Raw genomic sequence first — 27,733 nt, 5'->3', positions numbered from 1 at the left:
TAGGATCCAAACCAATCAGGCAGTCCATTAGGGTGTTGAACGTAACTTGATCTGTAGGATTTCATTTTGATATTTTATTACGCATAAGTTTTTCCAAAATGCAAGGTTGATACAGAAACGGTAAGGCGGACAATACAGGCGCGAATCAGAATTTTATTTTCAATTCTCCACGTGCAAGGCAATGCTCGGAGCCAAACAGATGAACGACATGTACAATAGTTTACTTGTTTTTTTTCCACTTCGAATCAAACCATAGTGGTGAATGCTCGTATGACAACAAATATGTCGTATTGAAAAATCTTTAGTCGTCCTCGTCCTCTTTGGTGGCCTTGAGGCTTCCAAAAACTTTTGATGGAATGGCTTGTTTCTCTACCGGTACATCTAGAAAAACGAGACACCATCAAACTAGGGATATTCGTGTAAGAGGAGTTTCGTTCCTAGTGAACAAGAAGATGTAATACTATACCCTCTTCAATTTCTTTCTCCTCATCTTCACTGTCGTCGTCCATGTCAATGTCTATTTCATCTGGATTGTTCACTTGACGTTCGGACCTTCCAGCTCCTTCAGTTACTCCTCGTACAAATTTGATATTATCTTTGAATCCGGGTTGCACAGCAGCGTCTGGAAGGAGGAACGATAATTAGACATGAGTCATTTTACAAATTTTTCTTTAGGTTCATACACTTAACCAGAAACTGACCTGTACTGGTTGAGGGTATCTTGTTGTCCAAAAGTCGCATAGCGTCACCGGTGCCAGCACTGTCATCGATAGAGAGATTTGTCGCACTGTTAAGCATCTGTGCTGACATCATGTTTACTTGGGTGTTGTACATTGCTTGCACGCTTCTCTTGATTCGCAGCATTTCCCGCATCGTGTCCTCATTGCCGTGGCGGACTTCAAACTCTTTCCAAACTTGCCAGAAATTAGACGTTACCTAAGGAACAAGAACCACTGCGTTACTTATTTGCTGCTCGTACAGAGCATTGAGAAAGATAACTAAAATAAAGTTAAGCAATTCGCTAACCCGGGGATCGCATATTTGACTGCAGTGAGCGTAAATCGCCCTCGCTCGATCGACTTCACCGAGCTTAGTTTCCATCTCTGCAAACCGGAGACACATCTCCCGCGTATTTTCTTCATTCAGAACTTCGATCGCCTTCTCATAGATCTGCCGCGTCTTTGGCACTCCGTATATATCAGCGGCTTTCTTTATGTATATGTTGAACATCTAAAAGGAATGAAAAATTGAAACAACTACACCCAACAAACTTTTACCTATTCTTTCAAACACCGTTACCCACCTCAAATCTTTCTTCTGGTAAAACAGCGCTAGTCGCTCGCTCGTATACGGACATCGCGTGCCTTGCTAAGCCATGTTCCTCTTCCAGTTTCGCGTACAGCAAATAAAGGGCTTGATAAACAAAAAGAATTTAAATGTCGTTTAAAATCAAGACGGACAGGCTTTAGGTAAAATTTGGTATACCTATTCAATTTTAGAGCAAACTTACCCTTCGCATACTTTGGTGGGCAATGTTCCAAGCATTGTTCAAACAGATCGCGAGTTCTTTCCAATTTCGTTCCCTCGTATCTTTTCAGGAATTTGGTGAGGTACGTGTTCCATATGTCATATACATTTGGCCACTTAAACAGAGCAATACCCTTTTCGTAGGCCTGAAAGAAAAAAGCGTAAACGTCGAATATTCCGCGATATGTAGATACAAGGTGTATTGCTATATGCTGAGAGAAAAAGAAATATCCACCCTGAAGGCTTCCTCGAAATAGTTATTCTCCTCCAAAAATAGACCATAGTTTATTATGATCTGCGGCGTCGCAATTTTGAGATCTATGATCTTGTCATACACAGCCTTGCATGTCTGAAAGACGAAAATTCATCTGTAATCAGCAACTCAATGTTGACCAGTTTTATTGACAATCAATGGATATATTACATGGTGTACCTTGAATGTACCAAAGCTCTCCTCGAGATCAGCGTACATGGACCAGACTTTAAGTGACTTGTACAATCTCATTTGAACGGTCTCAGTCTCGTCGTGATACGCAACTTTGCGTGAGGGCATGGTGGTTGCCTTGTGCATAAGCTTCAAGGCCTCTTTGCAATTGCTAATTACAAGAAAATGGAACACCATAATTACAGTAAATTCCTAAAATGGAATTGCAACTATTTGTAATGATCAATACTTACTCGTGCCGGATCTCCATTTCGGCCCACTCGCACCAAACGGAAGCAAGATCATCAACCTTCGTGTATGCGACGTGCGTCGCTTTATCGAAAACAACTCTGGCATCTGCGATCTGTCCATTCTCTTCATAGAATTTGGCAAACGCAACCCACAGTGTGTGCAACTTGCCAACTGCCTGTTGCGGCAACACCGTTTGAACAGCCTCTGTATACGTGTTGATTATCTGTGAAATTTCATCTGTTAGTGAGTTGATCAACCAAGCAGAGATGTTGACGTTTCTTCGACTTTGGTTACCTCATGAGGTTGCCCCTCATAGAGCATGACTCGTTTGTGCCATTCTTGAACGTTGTGCGGATTTTGCCTAAGCAACACACTGTTCAGCAGCAACAGTCTTCTCTCCATGAGGTGTTCAAATCTTGCTAATCGAAGTTCGAGTTCAATGTCATCTATAAAATCATAGAAATTGTAGACAATAGATAATCTCACTTGTGTCAATGAGCCAAGTATTTAAGACTCACCTTCTTCGGTTGGATTGGGATTTTTGGCAGCATCCTCCATCCTCTTGCTGAGGCTGAGTTCCTCAAACTGGGCATACGCATCAAACACTTGGGTAAAGTCCCTGACAGTGGAAACTGTCTGAATTGCTTCTTCGTAGATATCTCTGGCCTATGGAGAAAATAACCTTTTGGTCCAAGTACAAAGATCTCGTTCACTGTTTTGCAAATTGTAAAAGATACTTACGCGCTCAAAAAGGCCACTACGAACGTAATAATCAGCCAATGAATTCCACAGTGGACCCAACTGATCAGTATATCGCCTCAATCCACCTCTGATTATTGCATCAACGTTCAAGGATTTTATTTTGGTAGGATTCTTTGATATAAGGTCGCAGAGCTCGTTCCACAGCTGGTGGTTCGATTTACCATGCTTTGACACAAAGTCGTCCTGGTTTACGATTTGGGCTAATTTGAGCGCAGCTTCGTCCAGTCTTCCCGTCGATATCAAATACTCTATGTATTCCTCTGCATCTTCTGGAGCTAACTGCAACCATGTGACTTAATCCGTGTAGTCTTTGAGTACCATTTCATGTTAGTATGAAAATAAATCGATCGGGGAGTACTCACCTTCAGATATCTCCTGAAGACGCGTACAGCTGTTTCATATACATTGTGTTTCTTGAGGAAGCCAATGTAAAGTGGCCAGACACGATGATGCTGCGTGATGGGAAGAGCCCGAAGCGAGCGATCGAATACCTGACGGGTCCTCGTGATGTAACACTGATCGGTCATCAGGGTGCAATAGTCCATCCAGATTCGAGGCATTTTGTGCATGAATACAAGTGCTCGTTCAAAAGCATTGTTTACATCCTCGTAGAGCGGGTCTGTCACGCAGCGTCCCTTCAGCTGTTTTACCCTCTGACGCAAGTAGTTATACCACAGCTTGTAGCTATAAAATATTTTCATTTAGTTATCGTTCAAAGTATAGAGCAACTCTTTGCTCACCTTCCCGGCAGCTCCTTCAAGGCTCGTTCATAGACAATATTGAGGTTAATGCTCTTCGTGCTCTTCAAGTGATCAATGTAGCGTTGCCAGTGCTTAACAGAGTAAGGATTCCGCAGGATTTCCTCCTCGTAAGGCAGATCCTCCTCATTCTGCGAGAGATAACGAAGGTTGTTGATTTGTTTTTTGAGGTTAGGTTTAGTTACCGAAAATATTTAAAGGTTATACTCACGAAGATGTAACTATTCCCATCAGAATCCTCTCGCTGCATCATCTCTGCTCAAGTAATGACTAGACCCGGCTTTTATTCTCTTCAAATTAATAACAATGCGACATAACTGTAACACGTATAGCGTTGTATAGTACGACCTAACTTAGCAAGTAATACCGCGTCAAACAACCCGAAACTACCAAAATGATACAGACGCAGACGGAGCAGACGGGGAATCGTTGAGCTGTTTCCGAATCTATTGTGACCGTAAAGACACCAGAGGACGGCAGTCACGTCGTCGAATGTCAACCGTAGGAATTAGGATTGAACAGTTTCACCTTCCAAATGATATCTCGCTTGCAATGAAAGCAGCGAAAACCAAGTTTCCGTGCTGTTTGTAAAAGAATTCTAGTAGTAGAGGTAAACAAACACACTTTGAATACTTTCTCTTCCGTTTTATCATGGAATTACCAGCTACATCGTCTCTGCAATTAGATGCGGATTATACACGTACAATTCTACATGCACCCGACTATCGATTCCTCTCAGCTCCTCTTAAATTCATTTTTATATATTATTTTAAGACTTTAATTCGTCCATCACCAATAATTCACGCATTACTCAGTAAAAATGGCAATTAAACAAGTACAGACAGCAATTATGGAGTCAAAATGCGTCACCTTTGGTATTTTAATCGCTTAATTATTATACTCTTGCTGTAATATGCGTGTATACTTTACATGAACCATGCCTACTGTGAGGATGACTCATACAGTATAAACAAGGGTGCGTATTTCAAACTTATAGAATATGGATAAATGCTGCTTTCCTCTTCTGCAAGCCTCTTTATCGCATATCGAAGAAAACTGATGCATTCTGGCATTATGACACCAGTTTGCAAGAACGAATAGGTATAATAGAACAGCGAAGAGATGTTAAAAGCTCGTCAAAACCTTGAACGCGCGTCTATAACGCACTTATTTATAAACGCAGCTCTGCGTAACGCGCGCGCTGTATGATATTGTCTAGCGCGGGACGGCAATAATTATATGTATATCCGCGTGTAAGAACTTGCACAATTATTTAAACCACGATCTCGCCACCGCTGCCGCCGACATACGTTTATTCTGGTGGAGCATCCTTCCGCTGCTGCTGTTCATCTCGTTTTTTCTCGTCGCCGACTATCGAGACAAGGCTTCTAATCTGCTGATCGCGAACACGAAGATCAACCACGCTCAGGTAAGGTGCAACAATCGAGGTACGTCGGTTAGTTGCGTTCGAATTTGCACCTGCGTAACGCGAGGTCTCGCGCCGATTTGGGCACAGAATGATAATCATCAGCTTGTAAGCCGGAATAATCATGCCTCGCAACGGTGCTCTGTAATTTTTAATGTAATTGCTCGAACACAATTTGTTCAGTTACATAACTTGACCGGCCTCGGGATTTTTCAATAAATTAAGAACACGCGTGCGATCGTCGAACGTATAAATTCATGCAAAAGCGAATCATCTAACAGCCGGAATTGGACGGATGCCAGTAGATCGTATAATTCAAAAATAAAATTCTCCTAGCTGTGCGAGTTATCAGCTCTACTCTTATACCGCTCGTGGTTCAGAAACCCACGACTACTGACCCAGCTGTTGGTTTTTTAGGTGCCGAACCAGGAATCACACGTTAGCAAAAAATCGAGAAGGATGACTGTTACACTGTGGGTCGTCGGCGGTCCCGGATGCGGGAAGGGCACCCAGTGCGAGAAAATCGTTGCAAAGTACGGCTTCCTTCATCTCAGCAGCGGTGATCTTCTTCGGGACGAAGTCGCCAGTGGCAGTCCAAGGGGCGCCCAACTCCAAGAGCTCATGTCCCAAGGCCTCTTCGTACCATCCGTAAGTTGCGGGACATTTGGCCCAAATTCCTAAAGAGTTCTCTTTCGTCTTCTCGTCTGTCTTCGGACAACATCAAATCAAATTAGCGCGTTCTAGTTGCAATATGAAACGTTGCATATGAAGTCAAAAATATGTCTTTAAAAAAATGGTATTCAATGGTTTATTTTGTTAATCACCAATTATACAGGACGTCGTCCTCGGACTGATCAAAGAGAAGATAAACAAGGGAAAGGAGGACAAGGTCCCGGGGTTCCTGATCGACGGATACCCACGGGAACTTAGCCAAGGGCTTGAATTTGAGAAAGAAGTAAGAATTTTGCTTTCCATGATATTTTCCAGTTGACCAAACGCATCCGCGACGCATATACTCAATCCTCTAATTATTCCATCGTAGATCGGGCCGGTGGACCTAGTGCTCTTCTTCGACGTGGCGAACGAGACTTTGACAAAGAGGTTACTGGGTCGTGCGGCCTCGTCGGGAAGAGTCGACGATAATGAGGAGACAATCAAGAAACGCATAGCAGTATTCAACGAGAAGAACGGGCCAATCGTGGAGCATTACAAGGACAAGGTTGTCAAGGTACGTATGTACATATGTACAATGCATGTGATCATTGGAGTTTCATAGCTGCAATAAATTCTTACACCGATATTTAACTGTAATGATTTATCGTTACATTTTCTGCTAGATAAATGCCGAGGGCGCGGTTGAGGACATCTTCGCCGAAGCGAGCAAAGCCATCGATGCCGTGAACAAGGTTTAGAATCCGCAAAAGTTCCCTAATTTTCCCCTTCATCATCTCATAGACATAATATAGGATTTTATAGCAAATTATTTATTCACGTATCTTTCGTAATATCACGAAACTAGTTCACGCACAATTACACCCCAATGACGAATAAAGATATTGATTAGTTGAAAATTTCAATTGTTGTTCATTAAAATCCATAAAAATCAATATTAATCATAGACGTCGGTTGCCCAATTTTCAAGGACAGTGGGCAGCGTCACTAAAGTTTGACATCCCGACCCGATGATAATGAACGCGAGTCTGTCATTATCAGGTGACATTGTCTACCGTCCAATGTCCACAGCCAGGATGTGCAGCCATTTAATTACGCATCCACATGACAATGAAGAGTAAATTGAGCACTGCATTGTCTGCGACCGTAGTTGCGTATCCGCAACCGCCAATGTCGTGAAAAATCAGCGTCAACTGTAAATATATCAAGGGTCGAGTATAACGAAACGATTCAGGCAAATTTAGTTGCTATAATTTGAGTCAGGCATGATGCTCTGGATGGTCCTGGTGCTCGTCGTCGCGAGCCGGGTGAGCTGGACTCCGGCGAATGCTCAGTGCTCGCAGATTTCATTTCGCAAAGACCCGGTTTACGCCTTGACGAAACGATGTACCCGGTCGACCGCAACACCGATATCGAGACGTAATTTAGAGGACCTGAAAAGCTGCAAAGAATTTGCCGTTTCTAAAAAGGCTTTGGCGTTCAACTTTCGCCCGAAGAAATATGCCTCAAACATCACGATCAGCGGTCAGCTAATATAATAATTCTGCCTGAATTAAATTACACCGCGGCTTTTCAATTCGTATATCATTTATAATCATCAGATAATTGCATCGCTTTGGAATGCCCGATGGAACTGCATCCTCAATCGACCAGTTTTGTCAAGGATTCGAGATTCGAATACTATAGCGCGTACGGCGGCAACGTGGGTGAGAATAACATTGCATATGAATAAAGGGCTTCATCAAGGCATTCTACGCCAATTCAATCAACGCTTACCTTGGTCAAAATTGCTACTGCTACAGATTTTTACAGAAATTGGAACATTTCGTATTATTTCGTTCAAAACTGTAAGTATGCGTAGTTTATCGGAAAGAATTTTTAATTTTCTTTAAAAATTGTAGTAGCTTGTGGATTCTTTACTGAAAAAAATACACATTTTCAGAAAATCTACAAGTTTTTATGAAAAACTGCATATTTACAATTTTGTACGAAAACAATTTTTTGTGCGAAATTGTCCAAAATGTCCCAATTTCCCTAAAAAATCGTAGAAAATTGTAGAAATCATTTTCACCAGGGTGACCCTTACCTAATTATCTAATAATATTCTCCAGATGAAATGAATTCTTAGCATTTCTTGCAATTTTGTACATTTCGAATAATTTTATTGAAACAAATTTTGGAAAAAAGAAATAAGTTTGAAAAATAACATGTAGTCAATATATTAAGGACTTCATGTAGTCAAAACTAGCAGATAAAAAGTCTATAATGAATTGTTGGGTATTTCCTTTATACCAAGAAATGCAATAAAAAATCAAATCGGTTAGGAAGCAGAGATTGCAGGTTGATTTGGCATGGAACGCCACATTTGCGCTTATGAAAACATGCTGCAGGGTTAAGTCCACCAATTTTCAAATACCCAATTCAGATTCGTCGTTATATATAATGACTTGAAAGAAATATCTACTCAAGCATCTCACAGGAAACTAAAGCGAAATCAAAATTAAGATCTTTACAAGTACCAGTAAAAATTGGTGAACTCACAACTATTGCTAGTTCCACCTGACAAATAAATTAAAATGAAAGACCAGAATAGTGCGATTCGGTGCCCCTCAACTGCCTGTATGTTGCAAACTGGGAATAGCATATGGACATGGAATAAAAGCAAGCTGCCTACCAACATTAGGAGTGTTCAGGCTCGCAGACACCCCATCAAACTACAGCACAGCTCGCGAGAAGTGCGCAGCTTGGGGTGGAAAATTGGCGCATGTGGTCAGTGCTGTTCGCACAGATCTCCTAGCTACGTTGATGACCGGGAACATCAGCAGAGCGTTTGTAGGACTCAGCAGTCAAGGCAAAGAGCGGCTCTGGAAGAACGAGTTTGGTATAATAATATTGCAATGATCGATATACTCGACTGGATATAAGGTTGAAGAAATAAATAAAAAAAAAGTGTCGCTCAGTCTTGAAAAGAAATCTCTGCAGATGAGCTTCTGGACTGCTTCGATTTTCGGGGATGGGCACAGCGGGAGCCACACTCGAGACGAGGATGTGTTGCTCTGGGCAAGGACCGAGCGTGGAGAGTAGTATCGTGCTATGCCTCTTTGCCATCCCTCTGCGAAATACTGCCCTCAGCTTCACCGCAGAAATTGTCACCATCTATAGCCTGCGGCAGTCTCTCAGGTACAGGGAGTATGAGAAAACAAGTCGGTCAGTCTGTAAGGAATGATACAGCCCACAAGTAATTATACTATATTAATTGGGTTTATTCAACAATGATATAATGTCATAAGTTAATTTTATATATTTATATTTTAAAGTTCAATAAATCGTAGTGCTTCTATGCTCATCTAAATCGATATTACTTTTCGCTATGTTTTACAATCTATCGATTTTTTTTTTTTAGTTTCTTTAATTACAACAATTTCCAAGAGAAATTCGTTTCAATTCATATACTAATTACAATTTTTTTAAATTTAATATCTCTACTCTTTAATGCGGCTTGTTCCTTCAATATCTTTGTTGAACCAATAACAGATACTTTATTTCGACCATTTTTATTATATGCTTAGGTATAATGGATCTTCATGCGGAGTATTTCTGATCCGAGAAAAGATTTTCTTCTTCTAAATTCTCTATAGGTATAGGAAAAATAGGTAGATACATCTGATTAAGGACTTATGTATATATTTATATATGTGTATATATTATATATACACACACACACATATATATATATATAGTATAATATATGATACATCTTCAAAATTCAAAATACTTTACAAATTTTCATATACATATAAATACATAGTGTATTTTCCCTCAGGATTCTGCGATCTTCAATGACTGTATCGTTTATTTTATTTTTTTGTTTTTCTATATACGCTCTGCACTCTCTTTTCACACAAACTTTCACATACACATAATACATATGGTTGAAACGCGCACTCTAAATTGTAACTATGTATATCTACAGAGCGTATGTTAAATATTATATTCTGCAAAGTCTGAATAAAAAATAAAAAATAGATCACATTGAACGAAACGAAAATGAAATTTTGTTGATTCTAAAGGATGTTCCGCCGTTCTTAATCAAATCTTAAATATTTAAACAAAAAGCAAGGCAGACGAGACGAACTAAAGACGCGAAAAACATGCAAATGAACTGCTACAAAAGGAGCCAATTATTTCTATATTATACATACACACGTTTTCCTAAAACAGAAAAATATTGGGGATCGCACAGTCTCACAGAAACTGCATGTACATATACGTACATATGTATACATATATACAAATATAAATACATATATAGTGTTAGCGATTTAGGTAGTGTACCGCTCCAAAGCGATCTGATTAAATACGTATATTCGTTAATTTGCCGACACCCGATTGATTCGTTATTTATCCTTTCCAAACGACATGGTGGACATCAGATGATAATAAATAACAATAGCATCGAGAGACATGTAAAAACTCTTCAATGATCGATATACCTATTTATGCATAAATATTGTAACTAAGGTACCCTTTCTCACCCTGTATACTTGAACAAGGGAATAACCCTGCAAGATATAGGCATGTAATGGATGTTTGCCTATAAAAACGGTTATTTTTCAGGCTTTAAAGAGAACACATATTTGTGAATATACAGAATCGGCCCACGTTTTTGAATTTACTTCATTTTGTATCAGCGAACTCTTATTTTAAAGTTACCTTTGTAACAATATTTATATATATATATGATTTAGGTATAACATAGATTCGGGTGGTATAATAGTGAGACTGCCAACAAGAAAATGGATAAACTGTCTCGCTCTTTCGTTCTTATTTTCTCTCTTTTACTCTATTTCTACCGTGGTGTGTGCATGTGTGTAAAATAAATAATGACGTAAATGTAGACCAAGAGTGATCTATATGAACTGGAATATTCATTCAAAATTAATAACTACCAGAGGACAGATCGGCAAGCAATATAATAAGTTTTTGATTTTCCGATACCTTGATGTGCAACATCTGCGTGCAACATTTGCACCCGCTATGCAAGCCCTATCTGAAATCACCGGAACCGTCGAGTTGCAGTGTTGAGCACCACTAATTACATTTTATAATTAATGACATAGAAATTGCTGATTACAATTAGCGCATTTTTTGTGAGATCGGAGAAGATTTTAAGCTCGAATTTTTCATTTGCTTCATATTTTTAAAACTCATATTCTGTATACCGAAAGGTAGATTCGCTGTTTTTCGAAATTCTTAGTCCGTTTCATCTTTCCATTTTGAGTTACATTCATTTGGAAAGTTGAAAAAAAGATATTTAAACAAAATTCATAACTGTAAAACAAATTGAGATGAAAATTTTGAAAAAATCATGAAAATTCTTTCGATAGATAGAATGTAATTCGAAATAAATGAAGCGAATTGAAAATTTGACCATAAGATTTTATCCGATATCAAAAATCATATCCAAATTGTAAATCGTAAATGAAAAGAAAAAACAATTCTTCGTGCAATTGAAATTGGCAATTGCTTTTTAAATGTAATCAAAGTAAAAATGTAATTCGCAATTAAAATGACATAGCAGGATAAGCAGGGGTGTATTGGTTTACCACACATTTATGAAATATCAACAGAGTACGTTATTACTATTATAATTCTAATGTTCTGCAAATTTCAATTTTGATAAAAAAAATTTGGCGTTTTTTTCTGTAACTTTCAGAAAAAAATTATTTGGAAGGTGAAATTTCCAGAACATAACAGTTACAATCGAAGGGTATTGTAAAAATATGGAACCAATCCAAGCTAAGGCAGTACACCCATGCTTATCCTACCAGGGTCTTCAATTATTTTAAAAAAGCTGCCGTCGAACAACTGTTCAGGTCACGGTACGGCGTTAAACGTAAATGGGAGACAAGTTCAATGTCAGTCGTGAGATCACGTTGTTGCGTATCGTTGCTCGCGTTGTACGGGAGCTCTGTATTATTTGAAGAACCAGGATCCGGCAGTCTTGGCAAACGACCATCGCTACACCTCGCAGCTGCTCAGCGACCCGTAAATCACCAGCTCCATAACGCGCCGACGATGCAGACGTCCGGGCCGGGCTACTGTTCGCGCTGCTGCAGTAAAATCTCCGACTGGAAAACAAAGAGTTTCTATCGGTTCTGCGAAGTCGAAAAGATCCCCTACCATTCAGTTGAGTACAGGTAAATTAAAAAAATTGCTCTCGTCACGACGTTCGGTATAATTTTATATCGTAGTGAATGCTCGTGGAACTTTTAACCGTTCATTTTCACTCTCCTCGCAATCCCACCGCCAGCTGTACCCCCAGAACGACATCAACCCCAATCCCTCTCCTACCTTTTGTCCATTTTTTGGAAAGATGCGGCAGGGCTGCTGTTGCTCGGTGGCAGGCTGTTGCAGGCCGTCCCGTCATCCTCGCGATGCGAAATATTAACAGAGGATGGAGTTGGGGTCGGTGTCGGGGTGTTTCTCAACGCCGGGTCACGCCGTTTCGTGGCCGGAGATGCTGGTGCGGATCCAACGCCGCCCGCCGGCCTGGGCCAGAGATTTCGAACCGCGCCATGGCTCGGCGATGAGTATTCCTTTCCATCCACTTCGGAGGCCGGTGACAACATCAAACTCGGTGACAAGAGAACGACCGGTACGTGGGCGAAATGTTCCGTTGGTATTCGCATCTACACTCGAAAAATTCATGGGTAGTAGTCTTTTTTTCTATTGTTTTCTAGTATACGATCATACAGACGGAGATAGTAATTTATGTGATTTTCACAAAAGCGAACCTTGATGTAACACTTTCCGCAAACGGTCCGTTCACAAAGCCGACAGCGCTGGCCCCACGGACCAAGGATGCCGAACCTGGTTTTCAAGCATAAGAAACAAACCCGCCTCTTCTCCACGTCTTCTTTGACCCGCCCCTCAACCGGAAGCGATTCGAGTTCCGCCTTGGTCAGAACGCTGCGTATGTGAACAATCTCTTCGAGAGTAAGCGAGAGACGTTCGTCAAGGAACATATTGCCGAGCGACGAGTTTCCTCCCCCCTTGCTTGACGACTTCTGGTGATAAAATTAAGATAGTTCCAAGTTTTTATCAGGCCTCAGAATGGTTGATCAAAGTATTTCTTTTTATTCGAGATAATTTCAAATCTCAGAGTTAGCAATTATTCAGTCTGACCAGCATCGATACCTCTTGTCCCAGTTCGTCCTGCGAGCTGCTTACACTGGAGGGCAACTCCGGCTCGATAAAACGATCTCGGTCTTTCGATCTCGGCGCACGGGGAAGAGTCGTATCCCTGAGATTCCGAGACTCATACTGCCGACTCTGTGGTCTCGAGTGGGGAAGCGATAGCGTCCCTAGTCCAGTGCTGGTCACGCTAGTCACCGTGTGCCGGCGATTAGAGACCCTCCTTGTCGGGCACTGGGTCGCTAGGTCGTAAGCTGCATGAGGAATAAGTGTAAACGTGATGAAATCGAAACCCTGCCATATGTTGAATTAACAAGTGTAAAAGAAATTAAAAGGAATTACACTCAGATACCTTGTCTAATCGGAAGTTGAACGAATTATGAGGAAAGATAGGTATTTTGGTGTATTTAGGAAAAATTATACATAATACGAGAAAATGTGAAATTAAATAAAAGTATATCGATAAGTGCAGACATACAACGAGGGTGTAAGAGAAAAATAAAAAAACAATTGCACGGTAAAATGCAATGCAACAATCTACAAAACGCCACACTACGTGTGACTCATGAGGCCATGCAAAAAAAAAAACTTTTAACAATATGTAACTAAACTCAGTACACATAATTGTATGCGTAAATAGATAATATATATCTTTTTCAATTTACAAAAATTATTTACACTCTAGTTGCGTGTCGCAGAAACGATGATACTCGTTTCTTGTAAGTCTGAGCCCACCTGTCCGTCGCCACGGATTCGCCGACTCACCGGCCCTCTCTCGCTCCCCTTCAACCTCAGCTTCGTCGTTGTCGTCCTCGATCTCATTCCCATCGCCCCAGCAGTCATCGTCGTCGTCATCCTCACCGTCGAGCTGTTTGCCAAGTTTATTTTTATTCGTACTGCTTTGTTTCTCTAGTTTTCTCATGGGTAAATGTTTATGGAAAATCGGTGCATTCAATTCACCGCACCATGCAGCAGTGGAATAATTATGTTACCTTGACGTCGTCGGGTATGATCAAACGGCGCGGTGGATGGTGAGGCGGCCGAGATAGATCGTTCGATGCACGCCTAGAACTTTTCGGTGTTGTATCGAGTCCGGCGTTCGTTGTCTCGACATCATCTCTGGTTCCAGTACCTGAAGTGAAACGATAAAATCGATTACCAATAATAACTTCACCTTTTACAGAGTACCATACATGCAGGTATATGAACCAGCGTCCGCCTAAATTCACGCTCAAGTCCGTATCGAGTGCGTGGGCTTGGCAGGAAGTTAGGCAGAGGCTGGTGTACGGTACATGCCCCACAGCTAATTAAAAGCGTTCTAAATGGCGAAAAGATGGTGGATGAAGCGTAATAGTACCTATAAAAACACAGACGACGTACGATGAGGTATGAACGGATGATTACCTGGTACCTTAAAGCGCCTCCTACAACGCGACTTACAATTCCTATTCGCGTGAGGTTTGCGGTCCCAGCCAGCCGCGCCTTGTTGCTGATCGCCCTTATCGCCGGTTGCATTCGGTTTTAAATTTCGAGAAAACGAATCGCGCCTTGAGTTCGACGTGTCCTGACCCTCGTGAACGCGCCACTGCGCCGCGACGTCCTGAGCCGGCTCCTGTTCCTGCTCGGATTGAACGGGCGGAACCTCGCCGAGGACGATGCGACGCGACTCGCCGCCCACCGCGAGGAGCATTGTGCAGCAAGGAAAACCCTAGTCACTATCTTTGTTAAGACTTGATCCTGGATTCGAATTCTTGCGTATAAGTCTGATCCTGCATTCCAAGGATCATCACTGTGCATCAGACGCAGAGAACGGGAGTCGAAATCACGATGATTTCTTCCTCGAGGAATTAAGACGCTTCGAGTTCATCGCGACGTTGCAGAGACGTTGGTCCGAATCAGAACCCCGTAAAACGTGATTTACTCGATCCTGCATACATAGGTATATACGCGGTCAGGTGGATTATTGATCGCGTCGCACAGCTGGGTGTATATAAGTCGCTCTCGTCATCGCGCCGTCCATCTTCTCCGACGACGTCGACGAGATACCATATACCAATGATTACTCGAATACAGAGACTATAGTTCTTTTATATTCATCCGAGATATCGCACTTCTTTCAACAACTTCACAGGATTTTTATCGACGCGTAATTTTGAAAAACAATTCATCGAATAAATGAAATCACTTTTAAACTGAATCAAACCTGCGGGCATAGAGGTGGTCAAAGATATGTACAAGGTTGGGACCTTGGGAATTCAATTACAAGTAAAACGGGGATATCACCAGATGGAACGCGTGCAGACTTTGCGCGGATTCATTGATTTTTAAAAACCCGGAGCCACATCCTTTGCAGCTTGACCTCTTGTCGGTGCTTGTCTTGAGAGAAATGTTTATAGGAATTTCTGCACGTTAGCGGGCGCAATGATACCGCGGACCTACGAATCTTTATCAACGCTGCACCATCGATGTGCTTGGACTATTCTGCACGGTAAGGTCACGGTATCAGCTCGAGCCGAGGGTGTAGATGACTCAACTGACGTTCACCCCAGACTAAACTCGCCCGGACGAAACTTTAAGCCCTTCGAAAATGCGCATGCTCGTTGTTATTAGATACGTATATAGCATATCTGTAATGCGCTCTGCCGTCGATGACGCATCGCTCGACTTCCGTTAGGGTAGTCGTAGGTATAAGTATATACATGATAAATATAAAGAACGTTACATGCAAATACCCTTGTACTATCCCAATCAGTACGATGTGAATTTCCGATATATTCTCTAAGAGCTGAATGCAGCTGCATCTTGGACTGCACCTACCGGTAGTTTTATCGACTCATCACCTGTACAATATATTTCACATCATTGAGACAAGTCGCTGTTTATGGAATTCTACTTGAAAAGAACAAATTTAACTGAACCAATTCTCTTTACAGCATATGCTGACAAACAAATTTCATAAAACGCACAGGACAATGGACTGGGATTCACATGAATTTTTCAACAGTATTATACCTCCGCGTATCAATCAACTGCATTCCACCTCCCCCCTGCCCGTGAGTAAAAATTATCTACGGAAGGAAATCTAGCGCGTGGGAAAAACAAACATCTATTCGTATACCTTCTCACGGTTTATACGATAAAAGTTCCAGCTGAAGGGTTGCGACTTGTACTTCTTACTAAATACCATGGAAAAATCAATGATTCGTGTTGCTTTACCTATTATATTCTTCAACGCGTCATCGCGCTCCGTCGTCTCCATCTTCAATTGCATGTCAGATATACGTTGCGGTAGCGATGTCGTTTTTCACTTACAAAATGTTGGGTATAAAAATTAGCGAAACCGCGCGATCTCGTTACCAAACAACCCAGTTATCGGATATTGCACAACATTCGATTAAATTTGAAACTCATATACGGAATGGCTATTACAAGCAGGTGATGACGCAACTGGAGTTACGCGCGATTCGAATCCCGTTCGACTGCCATATTGAACATGATCCAAAGTTTTCGGCAGAGAAAGTCGATTCGCGTACGTACATACGGATTACAATTATAACACAGACTCCAACTATCAATAAGTGCGCGGGTTGTCTTGTTCGCACACGTACGGTGTACACGGGATAAAGTTTCAATCGACACGAGTGGACTAACCGCGTATTCCGGCGAGTAATGTCACAATTTTAACAGGTATATACGTATATACGAATCTGAGACCGAAAGCTCCGGGATATCGAACGGTGCAAAGTGTCCCCGACGACTGCGGCGACTGGCATGCGGGACGGATGGACCGCGCAAGAGGCCCTCCTCTGCTCACCTCTCCTTTCCTTTCACATCCCTTTCCCTCATCGATGTGCAGACTACGTGCATACATGGACAGACGGAGTTGTACACACTCGTACAATTTACCGCTAATCTCTGCCACTACAATTATTACCTAACCGCTGTGTACTATAAAGGACAGCCGAAACCGAATCCGAATTTGTATTTCTTACCTGAAAGTACGAAATCCCGCGTTGGCGTCCTCTGTTCCGTTGCGTCGTCTCTCCCGAGCCTTTTCGGGCTGCAGGACGGCCGAAGTGGTTTAGGGGGTCGTTTTATACTCTCCATCAGCAGTTCATGCGGCGTCGATTGTCGCTTTAACGGCGGCAGCTTCCGCTCGGACGCCTGTGGAAATTATTCTTGTAATTATTTTCTTTTTTTTCTTTTTCTTTTCCACAGTATCTATGAAATCTGTCCGTATCTCTCTCAGTCCTGTCAAGTGTCCAGCTGATATAAAATACCCTGCACTAGATCTCCTCCTACGATTGTATAAACTTTAATCTTGCGGTCTTTTTATATCTTATCTCCACGCGTTGATAATGATATGCGAGCGTATGATAGCTCCGTTTGCGTGAAGTACGCGGAAGCCGCCAGGCAAAATATATACCTCTAATACTTATCACGTGCGGCAAGTAAAATAGATAAACACGTATTAGATGGAGTGGTGTCAGACGGAATTATAGATGCTGACACGCATACCTATACGATACAGTTCATTTCATCAATTAGATGCCAGTGACTACATATTACATCATGTTTACCTATATTGATTACATAGACACACAGATTGTTACTTATATACCTGTAGGGTTGCAAACAAAGACATTCAAAGTTACAATATAAACTTTTCAGCAAAAGTGATCAAGTACTACATTTTTTTCCTTGATCGTACCTTTTTAAGGGGTGGTCTACTCCTAATGAAGTCGAGAATGACGGCGTGGGCGTCCTTCCTGAGGTGAGCAGGCGACGGTGATGGTGTTGTCCGCAGTCGATACCGGCGTGCCCTGATATCGTCCATCAAAATCTCGTAAGGTGTCAATTCGAACTCTATACCTCGATCGGTGACGCGAGTACGCTTTCCACCGGGATGTCCACCTCCGGTTCCTCCCTCGCCTCCTGGGCCGATCGACCCTTCGACTTTCTTCAACTTCACGCCACGCCTCAGCTCTCCAATAACTTGGACCCAGAATCTGGCCTACGGCAATCAGCAGTTGTTCAAAGGATTAGATATGCATATTAAATGCGCAGTGCCGAGGGGTTCATCATCCTTGAGATCTGATATCCAATTCTATTAGATTTGTAAATACTCTGCGGTTATTCAAGATCATATAAATCTGGTTCACAAGAAAGGAAAAAAACGAAGGCAATAAATTAACCCATCGGCACATACCACATTGAATTCTATCACAGCCTCTGTACATCGGAAGATATGTATGCGTGCATGTGTATCTCGGAATACGTATTGAACGTGCCGCATGCAAGTAGATAAATGCTTTCTCAAAAGTCTAACACATCGTGTTTGGATACTGCATAGGTATGTATTGTACATGTATACAGTGTTGCTTCATATGAAATGCACGCACTGTCAGAACGTTTTCTCGAAACCACGCGAAAATCGCTACGTATATATACTGCATGGTGAAAAATGGTGAATTCATGAAACGAGCCATAGACAAGCTTTGTATTACCAGGGTATAGCTCGTATGAATTCGTATCATATAGGGTTAGAACATTAACATTTACACGCATATGCACTACATCAAGATTAGATTAGGTAAGGGTAGGTATTTCATGGCTATCTTATACCTACGTACTTGCAGCGCCCGCCATATCCTGACGTTAGTCTATAATTATAGAGGAAGGGTATAGTCATTATTTTGTAATGCCAAAATATGCACACGCGCAATGACAGATACGAGATTTTAGGGGATACAATTTGAAAAAGTATGCAAGAAGCGATAATTTACCAGTATGCGTATTATACCAAACGTCGTTGGGCTGTCTTTACAATTCACCCCGCGTAATTGTCTAAAGAAAAAAAAGATCATCTGCATCAAGGACGGACACTCACCCAGTCGTTGAAGTCGAGGGTGTCGAGATTCCGCTCCGTTGTATCACCGGTTACGGTCGACGTAGAATTATTGCCCTGTTTGTCGGCGGCGACCTTTTCCAGAAAATGAGACAACTCCATAGCCTCTGCGACTAGAGCGCGGACGACCGCCTTGTAGTGAGTATCCGCCTGTTCCGACGTCCCCTGAAGATGCCTCGTGCATAGCTGCGAACAGAGCAATCGATGTAGTCAAAATTCGGTTCCATAAGTACGCGAGTATTCGTGATATCCGAACCTTTTTACTATAATCATGATTATGCGATTCAAGCGGGTATAATCGAGAATTTATGTAGTTACTTTCTTTTCACGAGAGGTTAAATCGAATGTATCCGCCATCTATAAAACGGGACCATGCGGTGACCTCCATTTTTTCGAAGCCTGAAACATTGTAGCTCCCATTCAATGAGTTCCAGTGAGTATAATGCATCATGGTTCAATTGAGTTCAAGTGACACAGATACATTGATTCGATATCACGATATACGTTCGTAAAATGGGCAAAAAGATGTCTTTTCATTCTCAATGCCGCATCGTGAAATACCGGCATCGACAGCTGCGGTGCGGCGAGTTGAAAAACGGACCTGTATCACAGTGTTGATGGAGCATGGTGCAGGGGCGCGTGGTGTACAAACCCTCCGGATGTAGCCAGCGGGATGAACCCCGTGAGCATCGGGAGTCTGATGAATCGGGTCGTCCTCGCTCTCCCCAGAATCCCGTTCGATACCCTCGTCGTCGGTTTCCTGGAGCCGGTCCTCCGCCTCGGATTCATCCTCTGAAACGATCGTACGTATTGAAAGCTTGAAGCGGAATATATTTATGACTTTAAAGCTGCGCCAAATTGATATAATCCAAACAACGGATGGATAGGGCGATGGCGCCGGAACCGGATTCATTGGCGAGATACTAACTACTTCCGGCGGCACTCCATGTTACATGCAGGATTTTTTCACCGTGAAAAATTATTTGCCGCCTGAGGCCTCTCGGTGCCTACGAACCGCGACGCACGATAGACGGCACAATGTGCCTGCAGACCCTTCCTTGATTATAAATGTACACGATCAAAATCGCTGTACGTATAAAAACATTCACATAACTGATAGAATTTCTACGGACAGAATATTGTTATTGAAGAACACAATTCATATTCTGTAATGGTCTAATCCAGTTAATCCTTTGAGTCATAGTGGTAAGTAATCTTACCACCTATTTTATGTCGATTTTTTTTTCCAGGGGTGCTGATTACAAATCTGAAATAATATTTTCAAAATTCAGTATGGCGAATCCAATCAGCGACCCCGAAAACCCCTGCATACAGTTTTTTGGCCGTATTAGATCAAATTTATAATTTTGGTCCATCATATTGAATCCGCCATCTTGAATTTTCAAAATCTAATCTCAGATTCGTAATCAGTGACCGCAAAAACCATACAATACTATCTTGTAATGAGAGTTGACTCAGCACAACAATGCGTGACTCAAGGGTTAATTGTACAATACATTGACCGTTTCTAAATGATAATTAACGAAGAACAATATATGTATAGAATAGAATGACTCAATCAACAAAGAACAACATTCAATTCAATATTCCGAATAGCCTATAACGGACAACTGTAGTTGTAATAACAGAATTCTCAGGAATGTCAAATATAAGGCTAAACTTTTTTCCGCAGTGCATACGGCATATTAAGTTCTGCAATATCGTTATGCGTGTGAATTTTTATTTTCCCTCTTCCAATCCTCGTCTCGTGAAAATCTCATACAAGTGGCAGCGTTAAGCAAAGATATTTGAAAAATGAAAGTTTTCGCACACTGCAGAGCGTCTTCGTTTTTCAATAACAACATTCTACTGCACATTCCTCATGCGAATCCCATAGAACAATTTTCCCGAAGGAGAGTTCCAGTGGTACGACAATTGTGCCAATTATAAGCTCATACCCATACACAAGTCACAAAGTGTAATTAAGGGGAAGCTATATAATTAGCCGATGCAGTAATAATGACGGTACTATGTCGCCCGCGAGTCTATCCTCGCGTTCAGCCTCTCTGCAGAATTAACTCTGCGACTCCGCTGCAACGAAGTTCGCATAGCAGGATACTCAACAAGACCCGGGCCTGATAATTCTCACGCCCGTGGTTTGAGTTGCCAGGCTACGTTATTATGCTTTTCTAAAGCTAATACCTTATACCCACCCACCCGACGACTCGAGACAGGAGAAGACCCGGTATTCTTTTCCCACGAGTGAGCTGCTCAACACGTGGTTCGCAAGTCCTGCGCCCTCGGGTCGTAAATATTGACCCTGCCTCGAGTTTCCTACTAGTAATGGGGTAAAAATTTCAAGAATACCGTAGGAAGCTCAAGCTTTGGAAGAAACTACCAGATTCTCAAGAGTCCGCTAATTTGCAAGGAGGCAGAAAAGGACTTTCTACGGAAAATTCTCATCCCCCTAGGCTCACGTGTTTACTTTTGTTTTCCCCAAAGGTGGGAAGCTAGAGTACATGTGGCAATATGAGGAAAAATTGTCGGCACCGCATGCTCACCGGGTTGTGTCATCAGCGTTATTAGGGCTTCGAGATCTGGAGCTACGCGTCGTTCCTCCTCCTCGTCCAGACCAAAGTCTAGAGCGGCGAAAACTATCATACCCAGCGAGAACACCAACTAGAAAATAAAAAAAAAGACATATAATATGAGAAATATCATTCACCATCGGCATATTATTAAATAACTTATTCCGGTATATAGTTATGTTTCATTTCTCTCTTTTTATACACTTTCAACAAGTACGATCATTCCGGTTTTCATGTTTTTTTTTCCTGCCTCTCGTGGGCGTGGGTGCAGGACTACAGGTATCCATATCCCGAACGAGGACCAAACAGGTGCGAGAATGAGACGAACGAGGGCCGAGAGGGGCGAGAGGAGCAAGAAGGGGGGCAGTTTTTGGGATTACAGGGTCAACCGGCGCGTGGAATATCGCCTACCGAACATTTATCAACGCTCTCGCGCCGGTGCTGCGTTATTTTTTAGCCGAAGAAGGTTCCGTTATTTATGCCGTTTGAAACGCGCCGCTCTGCAATCCCGAGATCAAGATTAAAGCTGTCCTGTACTTTGGTACATAAAACGAAATATATACAATGGGTTCTGTGAACAGGTGCAAGGACGTCCGAATCCTGTCGTAGAAGCGTAGTTAAAAAATCTTTTTCCCATTGCAAGAAACATTACAAATTTTGTGATTGAGCAGATCAATGTGAAAAGAATTACCTGCACGGTGAATTGTATGTAATTATACATGACGAAAAATTATATAGTTCATCCGGCAGCTATTATCGGACTTTGATAAATATGTTACGGTAGATGGGAGTTAGTGAGAAGATCTTTGCACCCATAATAATAATTCTCCACCTCGTAGCTTGGTGAGTTTTAGGGCCGTGAGAACGCGGATAACGCTCGTGGGAGGAATATGGAAGGCAAACGAAGTCAAGAGGAAGAGAGAAGCAAAATATCTTTGCAGCGTGCAATTCAAAAAGGGGCAAAGTGTGCCACGAGCTGGAGATTCCGCAGAGCGAGTAGTACAATTTATGTACATACGTATATACGTAGGTTTGACACATGCAGAGAGATCAGCCACACCGACGGCATCGTCATCGTCGTTGTCGTAATCAACCAGGTCGGAGAATGACCAGCGTACAGCTATGTAAGAGCGAATGGGGGTCAGCGTGCCAAGAAGCAGCAGATCAGCGGGTTCGAGTATAACAACAAAAACAAGAGAAACAAAAAGAGGGGGAGTTGAGAAGAAGAAGAAGAAGAAGAAGAAGAAGCGGAAGAAGAAGGAGGAGAAGATGAAGAAGCGAACGCTCGGAGGCTTGAAACGGTGAATTGCTGGTCCTGTATAGCGGCAAGTCCTTACAATACGAATGCGAGCACTCAGGCTGCGTGGTGTCGGAGAAGATAGAGGATTATCGCTAGGCAGGTGAGTGATCAGCTTACCTTGTGTTCCGATGTGAACGCTTCCCTCGAATCTGTAACATAACGAAGAAAAATACCTCAATCAATATAAATATTCGAATGTTTACAACATTTTATGCGTATGACGAATAAAAAATTTCCCATGCACATTTCGTTGCACAGAATTATATTGTTTCACGGCTAAAGATCATTTTTCTCTGCAGTTTATTCGCAACGAACATGACCGTTTTATACTGTAAAGTATTAACAGGACGTGGAGACGATGTGTTTTGTCGATAGCGAAATTGAGTGGCAAGCTAATCTCCCAAAGCTGACGTAAATACTCGACATCGTAATATGGCTACGGTTGATGACTAAGCCGTTGTTTATTTTCATACGGTAGTCGTTGACGACTAGCCTCCAGCTCACTAAGTCATGAAAATGCATTGTTATCAATATCAATAGACACAGAAAGATATTTCATTGAAGTATACGACGTGTCAACCGTACAACGTCCAAGTTTCGGGTTAATTGGCTATAAGAATATTACGACGACCAATTTACAGGTATGAGAGTTCGTCATCGTTATAGACAGAGATATAATGAAGCCTGGACAGGGATGAGTTCAGTCCTTGCGATATGCTATGTTATTAACTTCTTATCGCGAAATTTTCTTTCTCTAATCGACCTTGCAAGGTTCCTCCTTATCACGAGTTTATCATCCAACGCCCATTGCTCTCGGGTTGGCTCTGCAGTCCTACGCGCGCGCCGCGCGATATAATCGGGTACATGTAACAAACACATACTTAAAGATACCTGTAGACACAATCTTTCTGTTACACAATGGTACTATACTACAGCAGAAACAATGCACAAACGCTATGGCATGGCGGAAAAATTTTATAAGCACGCTGTTGACCACACGAGGTTGCTATGATTTCGTCTCCCAGTAATTGGGTCATTTCTTCTTCTTCTTTATTATAATTCTATTTGTTTATTCTCTCGTTGTATTTCTCGACTGCATCACTTGCCAGCGACAAAAAAAAATCTACAAACTCCTACTCAACTCCTCAACTGGAAGGCCTACGATACGCCGAAGAGAGTTAATTTACGATCTTCTATACATCCTGTTACCGAAAACTGTCTCCTTGAATTATGGCTAAAGTATACAGGCCTGCCACATGGAGAAAATTTCCGGTGAGAGTAGGAGAGAAATTTTGTAAAATTTCATATGAATGCTCGTTTAAATGGTCATAAGTGAATAATCACTAGTCGATAGAAGCAATTGCAGTTAATGAAAATCTAGTGAACCTTACTTTTGTACCAATTATTAACTTACTATGTACAATAAATCGTATGTACGGGCATACGTACAATGCTCATGCTCATAGGTATATGTATGTATGTAGAGCTTAGAGCATGTACAATAATATACAGTAATGTTCATTAATCCATTAGGCTTCCGGCTAACTTGTTTTCGGTCCGATAAAAATGCAAGCTCGATTCTATACGAATCATGTGACAATGACTGGCGATGCAGCCGACGTTGAGTCGAGAGATTGAGAGTCATTGTCACATAATTCGTTTAGAATCGAGCCCGCCGTTTGTTTTTCGGACCGAAAACAAGCTAGCCGGAAGCCCAAGGCATTAATGAATGCCATGAACTATTTACTGTACATACGGTATATAAGTTATTTGTAAAAAAATATTGAAACCGATATTTGCCAAATTTCAAGGAACCTTTTCCAGAGACGCCGTAAACTATCACCATAGCACTCTGGCGTATAAGGTTAGCCGGTAGGTACAAGAGTTGTGACACGATCCGGTGTGGGCGCCCGTATTGATCGATGAAGCGCGACCTTGCCTGCAGAAAATCCGTTCCCGCTCACCCGATTTAGCAGTGCCTCGCCTCGCTGCAGATTCGCTTCCTTCGATGTTCTCTATATCTACTGATATGTATATAATGCTATATTGTATACTATGCGCGGCGTGGGCGAAGTGCGTTAACCGGATGTGCGACCTGACCCAACCCAGAGGAGAATCTCACCTACTATCCGACCGGAATCAAAACAACACCTCTCCTACCCGGCGCGCCGGGCAGGCGAGCGAGCAGGTGTCCCGGATAATTCTATTCGCGATTCCTGCACGATACAGGCGTACGGATTTCTTTCCATTACAGATGATACTACCAAAATACCGCATGTACCGTGTACTCTCTCAATAGAACTGCAACGGTACAAGAGGGTAAGAGATTTTCCAGGAATCGAAGGTCCACCACCTTCGTGGTGTCACCTTCGCGCGAGCGTCGCGTCATGCCACGAAAAAGTCGAAACTTCTCTCATTAGGGCCAGCAGCCGGTCATGGACGCGCCGATACATTTAATTGTATACATCGGTTAGACCATCATTTAATTTTATTTTAACCTGGAAAAATACTTGTGTGTCAATATTTTACTAACATATCCCTTTTTTTTATACATAATTATTCGTGTAAACGATTTACACGAAAGATCGTGTATTTAAATGGGAATGAGTTTGTTTATGTGGTAAAATAAATGACACAGCCATTGCATTTGCGGCTTCGCCCTATTGAGAGTTGTGCTTCAAAGATAAACTTGGGATAGGGAGCGTGGGACAGCAGCCGAGTACGAAAGCGAGGAAAAGCGGCCCTATTGAGAGACACTGTCTTCTGGCAGACGGATACGTTAGAAAACTTGCAGAAATGAATTAAAAATTTTCAACTACACCAACTTTCGTTACATCCTTGATCAATTTCAAACACGCATCGCTGCACGCTGCGAAGGCAAATCAACTGTCGACACTTACCTGTATCGGCAGTATTCGGTGGGTTGCGCATGGTTGACTGATGCACGTCGCCGTCCCTGTGGAGGAGGACGTGGGAGAGTTCGGTGACGTGGTAGAGACGGTCGTCGTTCCGAGGTGAGGGATGAGGGTGGGAAAAAATCGCGTTCTTGAAGCACCTGGCGCACTGATAGCAGAGAGCCCAGGCCTGCTCCTCGCTGATCGGACCATTAAACGACAGAAGGATGTCGCGGAGGCTGAGACAATTGTCGGCGTTAAGCCTACACCGAGGCCTAGGTGGCTGATGAAGCTTCTTGCCGCTTCGGACGATCGTCGGACAGCAGCTGGCTGTGACCGGGGTGTTTTCGCAGGACCTGGTAGCTCGGTGGTCGCGCTCGTTTCGGGAGACGATGCGGGCGAGGGCTGACTCCTCCTCGTCGCCGCCCGCTGCGGCGGTCATCGCGACTTCCGCGAGGCGTTCACTGTTTCTCCAGTTTGCATTCTTGCCGCTGTTATCGCCCGAGTTAGAAATGGGGGACTCTGCGATCATGCCTAATTCGGCGGTTGTTGCGGTCCGGCCCGACAAGCCGATGCTTCTGCTGCCGCTGACGCTCTCGATGCTACCATTGATTTCCTCCCCCGCGCAACGACCACGCTCATTCACGTGAACCCGTTCCGCTCTACGATTATTGTTGTTGTAATTGTTCTTATCTCCGGAGGCCGAATGGCTACGGCCCAACGCTTTGAACGATAATTGTTCGCTTTGATCGAACTCCGATTCAAACTCACCGCGAGCGCCGAACGTTGGACGATCACCGTCGTTCACTCCCCTCCTTGCGTTATCGTCAACGTTGTTGTTATCATCATTGTCATTCTCGTTCTCATCATTATTGTTCTGCTCGTTGTTGTTATCGTCACTGAAACTAGCACCAGCACTTCGCACCGCACACCACCGTACTCCTCGTTTAGCACTGTTATCGTTATCAGAGGCGATATTCCGCGCAGCCCGACAACTGCTGACGGGACCGACGTGCGCTGACGAAGTTTCGCTATTATCTCCAGTCGCCGTTTCTACAAACGCCTCTTTGCTTTTTTCGTCGTCGTTGTACTCCGCTATGGCCGTTACATCAAGTGCCATCACACGTCAGCTAACACAGTACGACGCGATCCGATGCCCGCGCGCAACTGACTATTGACGACGCCACCCCCCGCTTGCAGCGTAAATTTTAGAGACGATTGAGCCGCCATCTGGTAGTGGAGTAAGAAAAAATTTACAGTGCCTGTGGATAGGAACGCTGTGAAAAAGTCGATGTTGCCCACCGATATATTCAGTCAGTGATGTTGCCTGTGGCCAGGAGGGCCAGGAGCACGGTCTTGCGGGTATTAAGTAGATTCCATAAGATTTAAACGTGTTGGCCGAGAAAAAGCATATTACCCAGCTTCTCTCAAAACTGAGAATTAAGTTTGAAAAAGCTAAGAACTTTGTAGAGAAATCACATTGTTCTACTTTTCTCTACTGAGAAAGTTTTAATAAACTTCAAACTGAGTGAGCTTTGGTTGTACTTTTCAACCTTTTTTTTACTATATTCCTGTTTGAAGATTATCTGCGTAGTAATAAAAGAAAAAAACTATTCGGTGACTAATCCTGTTACAAATTTAGTAATTTTTATAATTTCAATTATTCTAGCAGGATTTATTTCCGTAGTGTGTGGTTACATACATACGTCATATAATTCATATAATAATAATTCAGTCAAGTATGCGTGTTGATTGGTTTAGAGGATTGGATTGTAAATAATAATAATAATAATAGAATAACCCAACACTACATACCGAAATTACCAAGTTCAACAAGTCTAGGCTAGGGTTGGAAATATCGTGTCTGGTAATAACCCTGAAAAACTTCCTCACCTTATATTACCTATGTAAGAGGAAATGCATATGCCTGTATGTCTATTATAGTAAATTTTACGGCTGTGCGGGTAGCAGAATTCTTTTGGACGGGTCGGGAAAAATTTGTTCCGGGTTGAGTTCTCGGAAATC

The 27,733-nt window shown here is 42.5% G+C and overlaps 4 protein-coding genes and 1 long non-coding RNA gene across 10 annotated transcripts; 2 read left to right on the top strand and 3 right to left on the bottom strand.

Annotated features, from left to right (window-relative positions):
- Window positions 1–133: 133 nt before the first annotated feature.
- Window positions 134–4,270, bottom strand: LOC124182957 (pre-mRNA-splicing factor syf1 homolog). Its single transcript, XM_046570828.1, has 16 exons — window positions 4,129–4,270; window positions 3,935–4,040; window positions 3,706–3,854; window positions 3,328–3,649; window positions 2,945–3,244; window positions 2,722–2,869; window positions 2,498–2,649; window positions 2,206–2,426; window positions 1,961–2,123; window positions 1,763–1,876; window positions 1,511–1,673; window positions 1,304–1,413; window positions 1,027–1,230; window positions 702–936; window positions 467–622; window positions 134–381 (listed from the first exon to the last, which is right to left on the bottom strand). The coding sequence occupies exons 2-16, from the start codon at window positions 3,974–3,976 to the stop codon at window positions 302–304; spliced, it is 2,559 nt and encodes an 852-aa protein (XP_046426784.1). The 5' UTR covers window positions 3,977–4,040; window positions 4,129–4,270; the 3' UTR covers window positions 134–301.
- LOC124182961 (adenylate kinase isoenzyme 1) lies at window positions 4,197–6,720 on the top strand. 3 transcript variants are annotated; one of them, XM_046570837.1, is made up of 5 exons: window positions 4,197–4,333; window positions 5,567–5,797; window positions 5,985–6,104; window positions 6,192–6,377; window positions 6,487–6,720. In XM_046570837.1, exons 2-5 carry the CDS (start codon window positions 5,609–5,611, stop codon window positions 6,559–6,561), a joined length of 570 nt encoding a protein of 189 aa, XP_046426793.1. In that variant the 5' UTR covers window positions 4,197–4,333; window positions 5,567–5,608; the 3' UTR covers window positions 6,562–6,720. The 3 variants fall into 3 exon arrangements, with proteins under 3 accessions (XP_046426793.1, XP_046426795.1, XP_046426794.1); XM_046570839.1 differs by lacking the exon at window positions 4,197–4,333 and adding an exon at window positions 4,952–5,152; XM_046570838.1 differs by lacking the exon at window positions 4,197–4,333 and adding an exon at window positions 5,019–5,152 and having other exon boundaries at window positions 5,552–5,797.
- On the bottom strand, window positions 5,575–8,584 carry LOC124182963. The gene is made up of 2 exons (XR_006870891.1): window positions 8,496–8,584; window positions 5,575–5,857 (listed from the first exon to the last, which is right to left on the bottom strand). It is a non-coding gene; the product is annotated as an uncharacterized LOC124182963 (long non-coding RNA).
- LOC124182960 lies at window positions 6,809–9,063 on the top strand. Its single transcript, XM_046570836.1, has 4 exons — window positions 6,809–7,345; window positions 7,423–7,527; window positions 8,463–8,702; window positions 8,804–9,063. The coding sequence occupies exons 1-4, from the start codon at window positions 7,087–7,089 to the stop codon at window positions 9,061–9,063; spliced, it is 864 nt and encodes a 287-aa protein (XP_046426792.1). The 5' UTR covers window positions 6,809–7,086.
- Window positions 9,061–26,882, bottom strand: LOC124182954 (protein spire). 4 transcript variants are annotated; one of them, XM_046570819.1, is made up of 14 exons: window positions 25,715–26,882; window positions 22,932–22,963; window positions 21,488–21,605; window positions 19,528–19,718; window positions 18,909–19,112; window positions 18,652–18,681; window positions 17,730–18,032; window positions 17,011–17,182; window positions 14,011–14,150; window positions 13,697–13,886; window positions 13,010–13,272; window positions 12,619–12,891; window positions 12,176–12,513; window positions 9,061–11,952 (listed from the first exon to the last, which is right to left on the bottom strand). In XM_046570819.1, the coding sequence occupies exons 1-14, from the start codon at window positions 26,826–26,828 to the stop codon at window positions 11,712–11,714; spliced, it is 3,609 nt and encodes a 1,202-aa protein (XP_046426775.1). In that variant the 5' UTR covers window positions 26,829–26,882; the 3' UTR covers window positions 9,061–11,711. The 4 variants fall into 4 exon arrangements, with proteins under 4 accessions (XP_046426775.1, XP_046426778.1, XP_046426776.1 ...); XM_046570822.1 differs by having other exon boundaries at window positions 13,754–13,886; XM_046570820.1 differs by having other exon boundaries at window positions 13,022–13,272; window positions 25,715–26,881.
- Between the last annotated feature and the right edge of the window lie 851 nt (window positions 26,883–27,733).

Source organism: Neodiprion fabricii, chromosome 5 (genome assembly GCF_021155785.1).
Source record: "Neodiprion fabricii isolate iyNeoFabr1 chromosome 5, iyNeoFabr1.1, whole genome shotgun sequence".
NCBI classification, from domain to species: domain Eukaryota; kingdom Metazoa; phylum Arthropoda; class Insecta; order Hymenoptera; family Diprionidae; genus Neodiprion; species Neodiprion fabricii.
Note: the sequence above shows the minus strand (reverse complement) of the source record. Positions and strands in the feature narration are given on the sequence as shown.

Bases quoted from the DNA above. Each gene is read 5' to 3' on its own strand.
- LOC124182957 (XM_046570828.1), bottom strand. From the start codon at position 3,976: ATGATGCAGCGAGAGGATTCTGATGGGAATAGTTACATCTTC. The intron at 1,414-1,510 runs GTAAGTTTGCTC...TTGTTTATCAAG, and splicing joins CCCACCAAAGTATGCGAAGG to CCCTTTATTTGCTGTACGCG. The intron at 937-1,026 runs GTTAGCGAATTG...CTTGTTCCTTAG, and splicing joins GTCAAATATGCGATCCCCGG to GTAACGTCTAATTTCTGGCA.
- LOC124182961 (XM_046570837.1), top strand. From the start codon at position 5,609: ATGACTGTTACACTGTGGGTCGTCGGCGGTCCCGGATGCGGGAAGGGC. The intron at 5,798-5,984 runs GTAAGTTGCGGG...CCAATTATACAG, and splicing joins AAGGCCTCTTCGTACCATCC to GACGTCGTCCTCGGACTGAT. The intron at 6,105-6,191 runs GTAAGAATTTTG...ATTCCATCGTAG, and splicing joins GGCTTGAATTTGAGAAAGAA to ATCGGGCCGGTGGACCTAGT.
- LOC124182960 (XM_046570836.1), top strand. From the start codon at position 7,087: ATGATGCTCTGGATGGTCCTGGTGCTCGTCGTCGCGAGCCGGGTGAGC. The intron at 7,528-8,462 runs GTGAGAATAACA...AACTGGGAATAG, and splicing joins CGCGTACGGCGGCAACGTGG to CATATGGACATGGAATAAAA. The intron at 8,703-8,803 runs GTATAATAATAT...AAATCTCTGCAG, and splicing joins GCTCTGGAAGAACGAGTTTG to ATGAGCTTCTGGACTGCTTC.
- LOC124182954 (XM_046570819.1), bottom strand. From the start codon at position 26,828: ATGGCACTTGATGTAACGGCCATAGCGGAGTACAACGACGACGAAAAA. The intron at 14,151-17,010 runs GTAAGAAATACA...GTTTCACTTCAG, and splicing joins GCGGGATTTCGTACTTTCAG to GTACTGGAACCAGAGATGAT. The intron at 13,273-13,696 runs GTAAATAATTTT...TTCCTCATGCAG, and splicing joins CTGCGACACGCAACTAGAGT to CTTACGACCTAGCGACCCAG.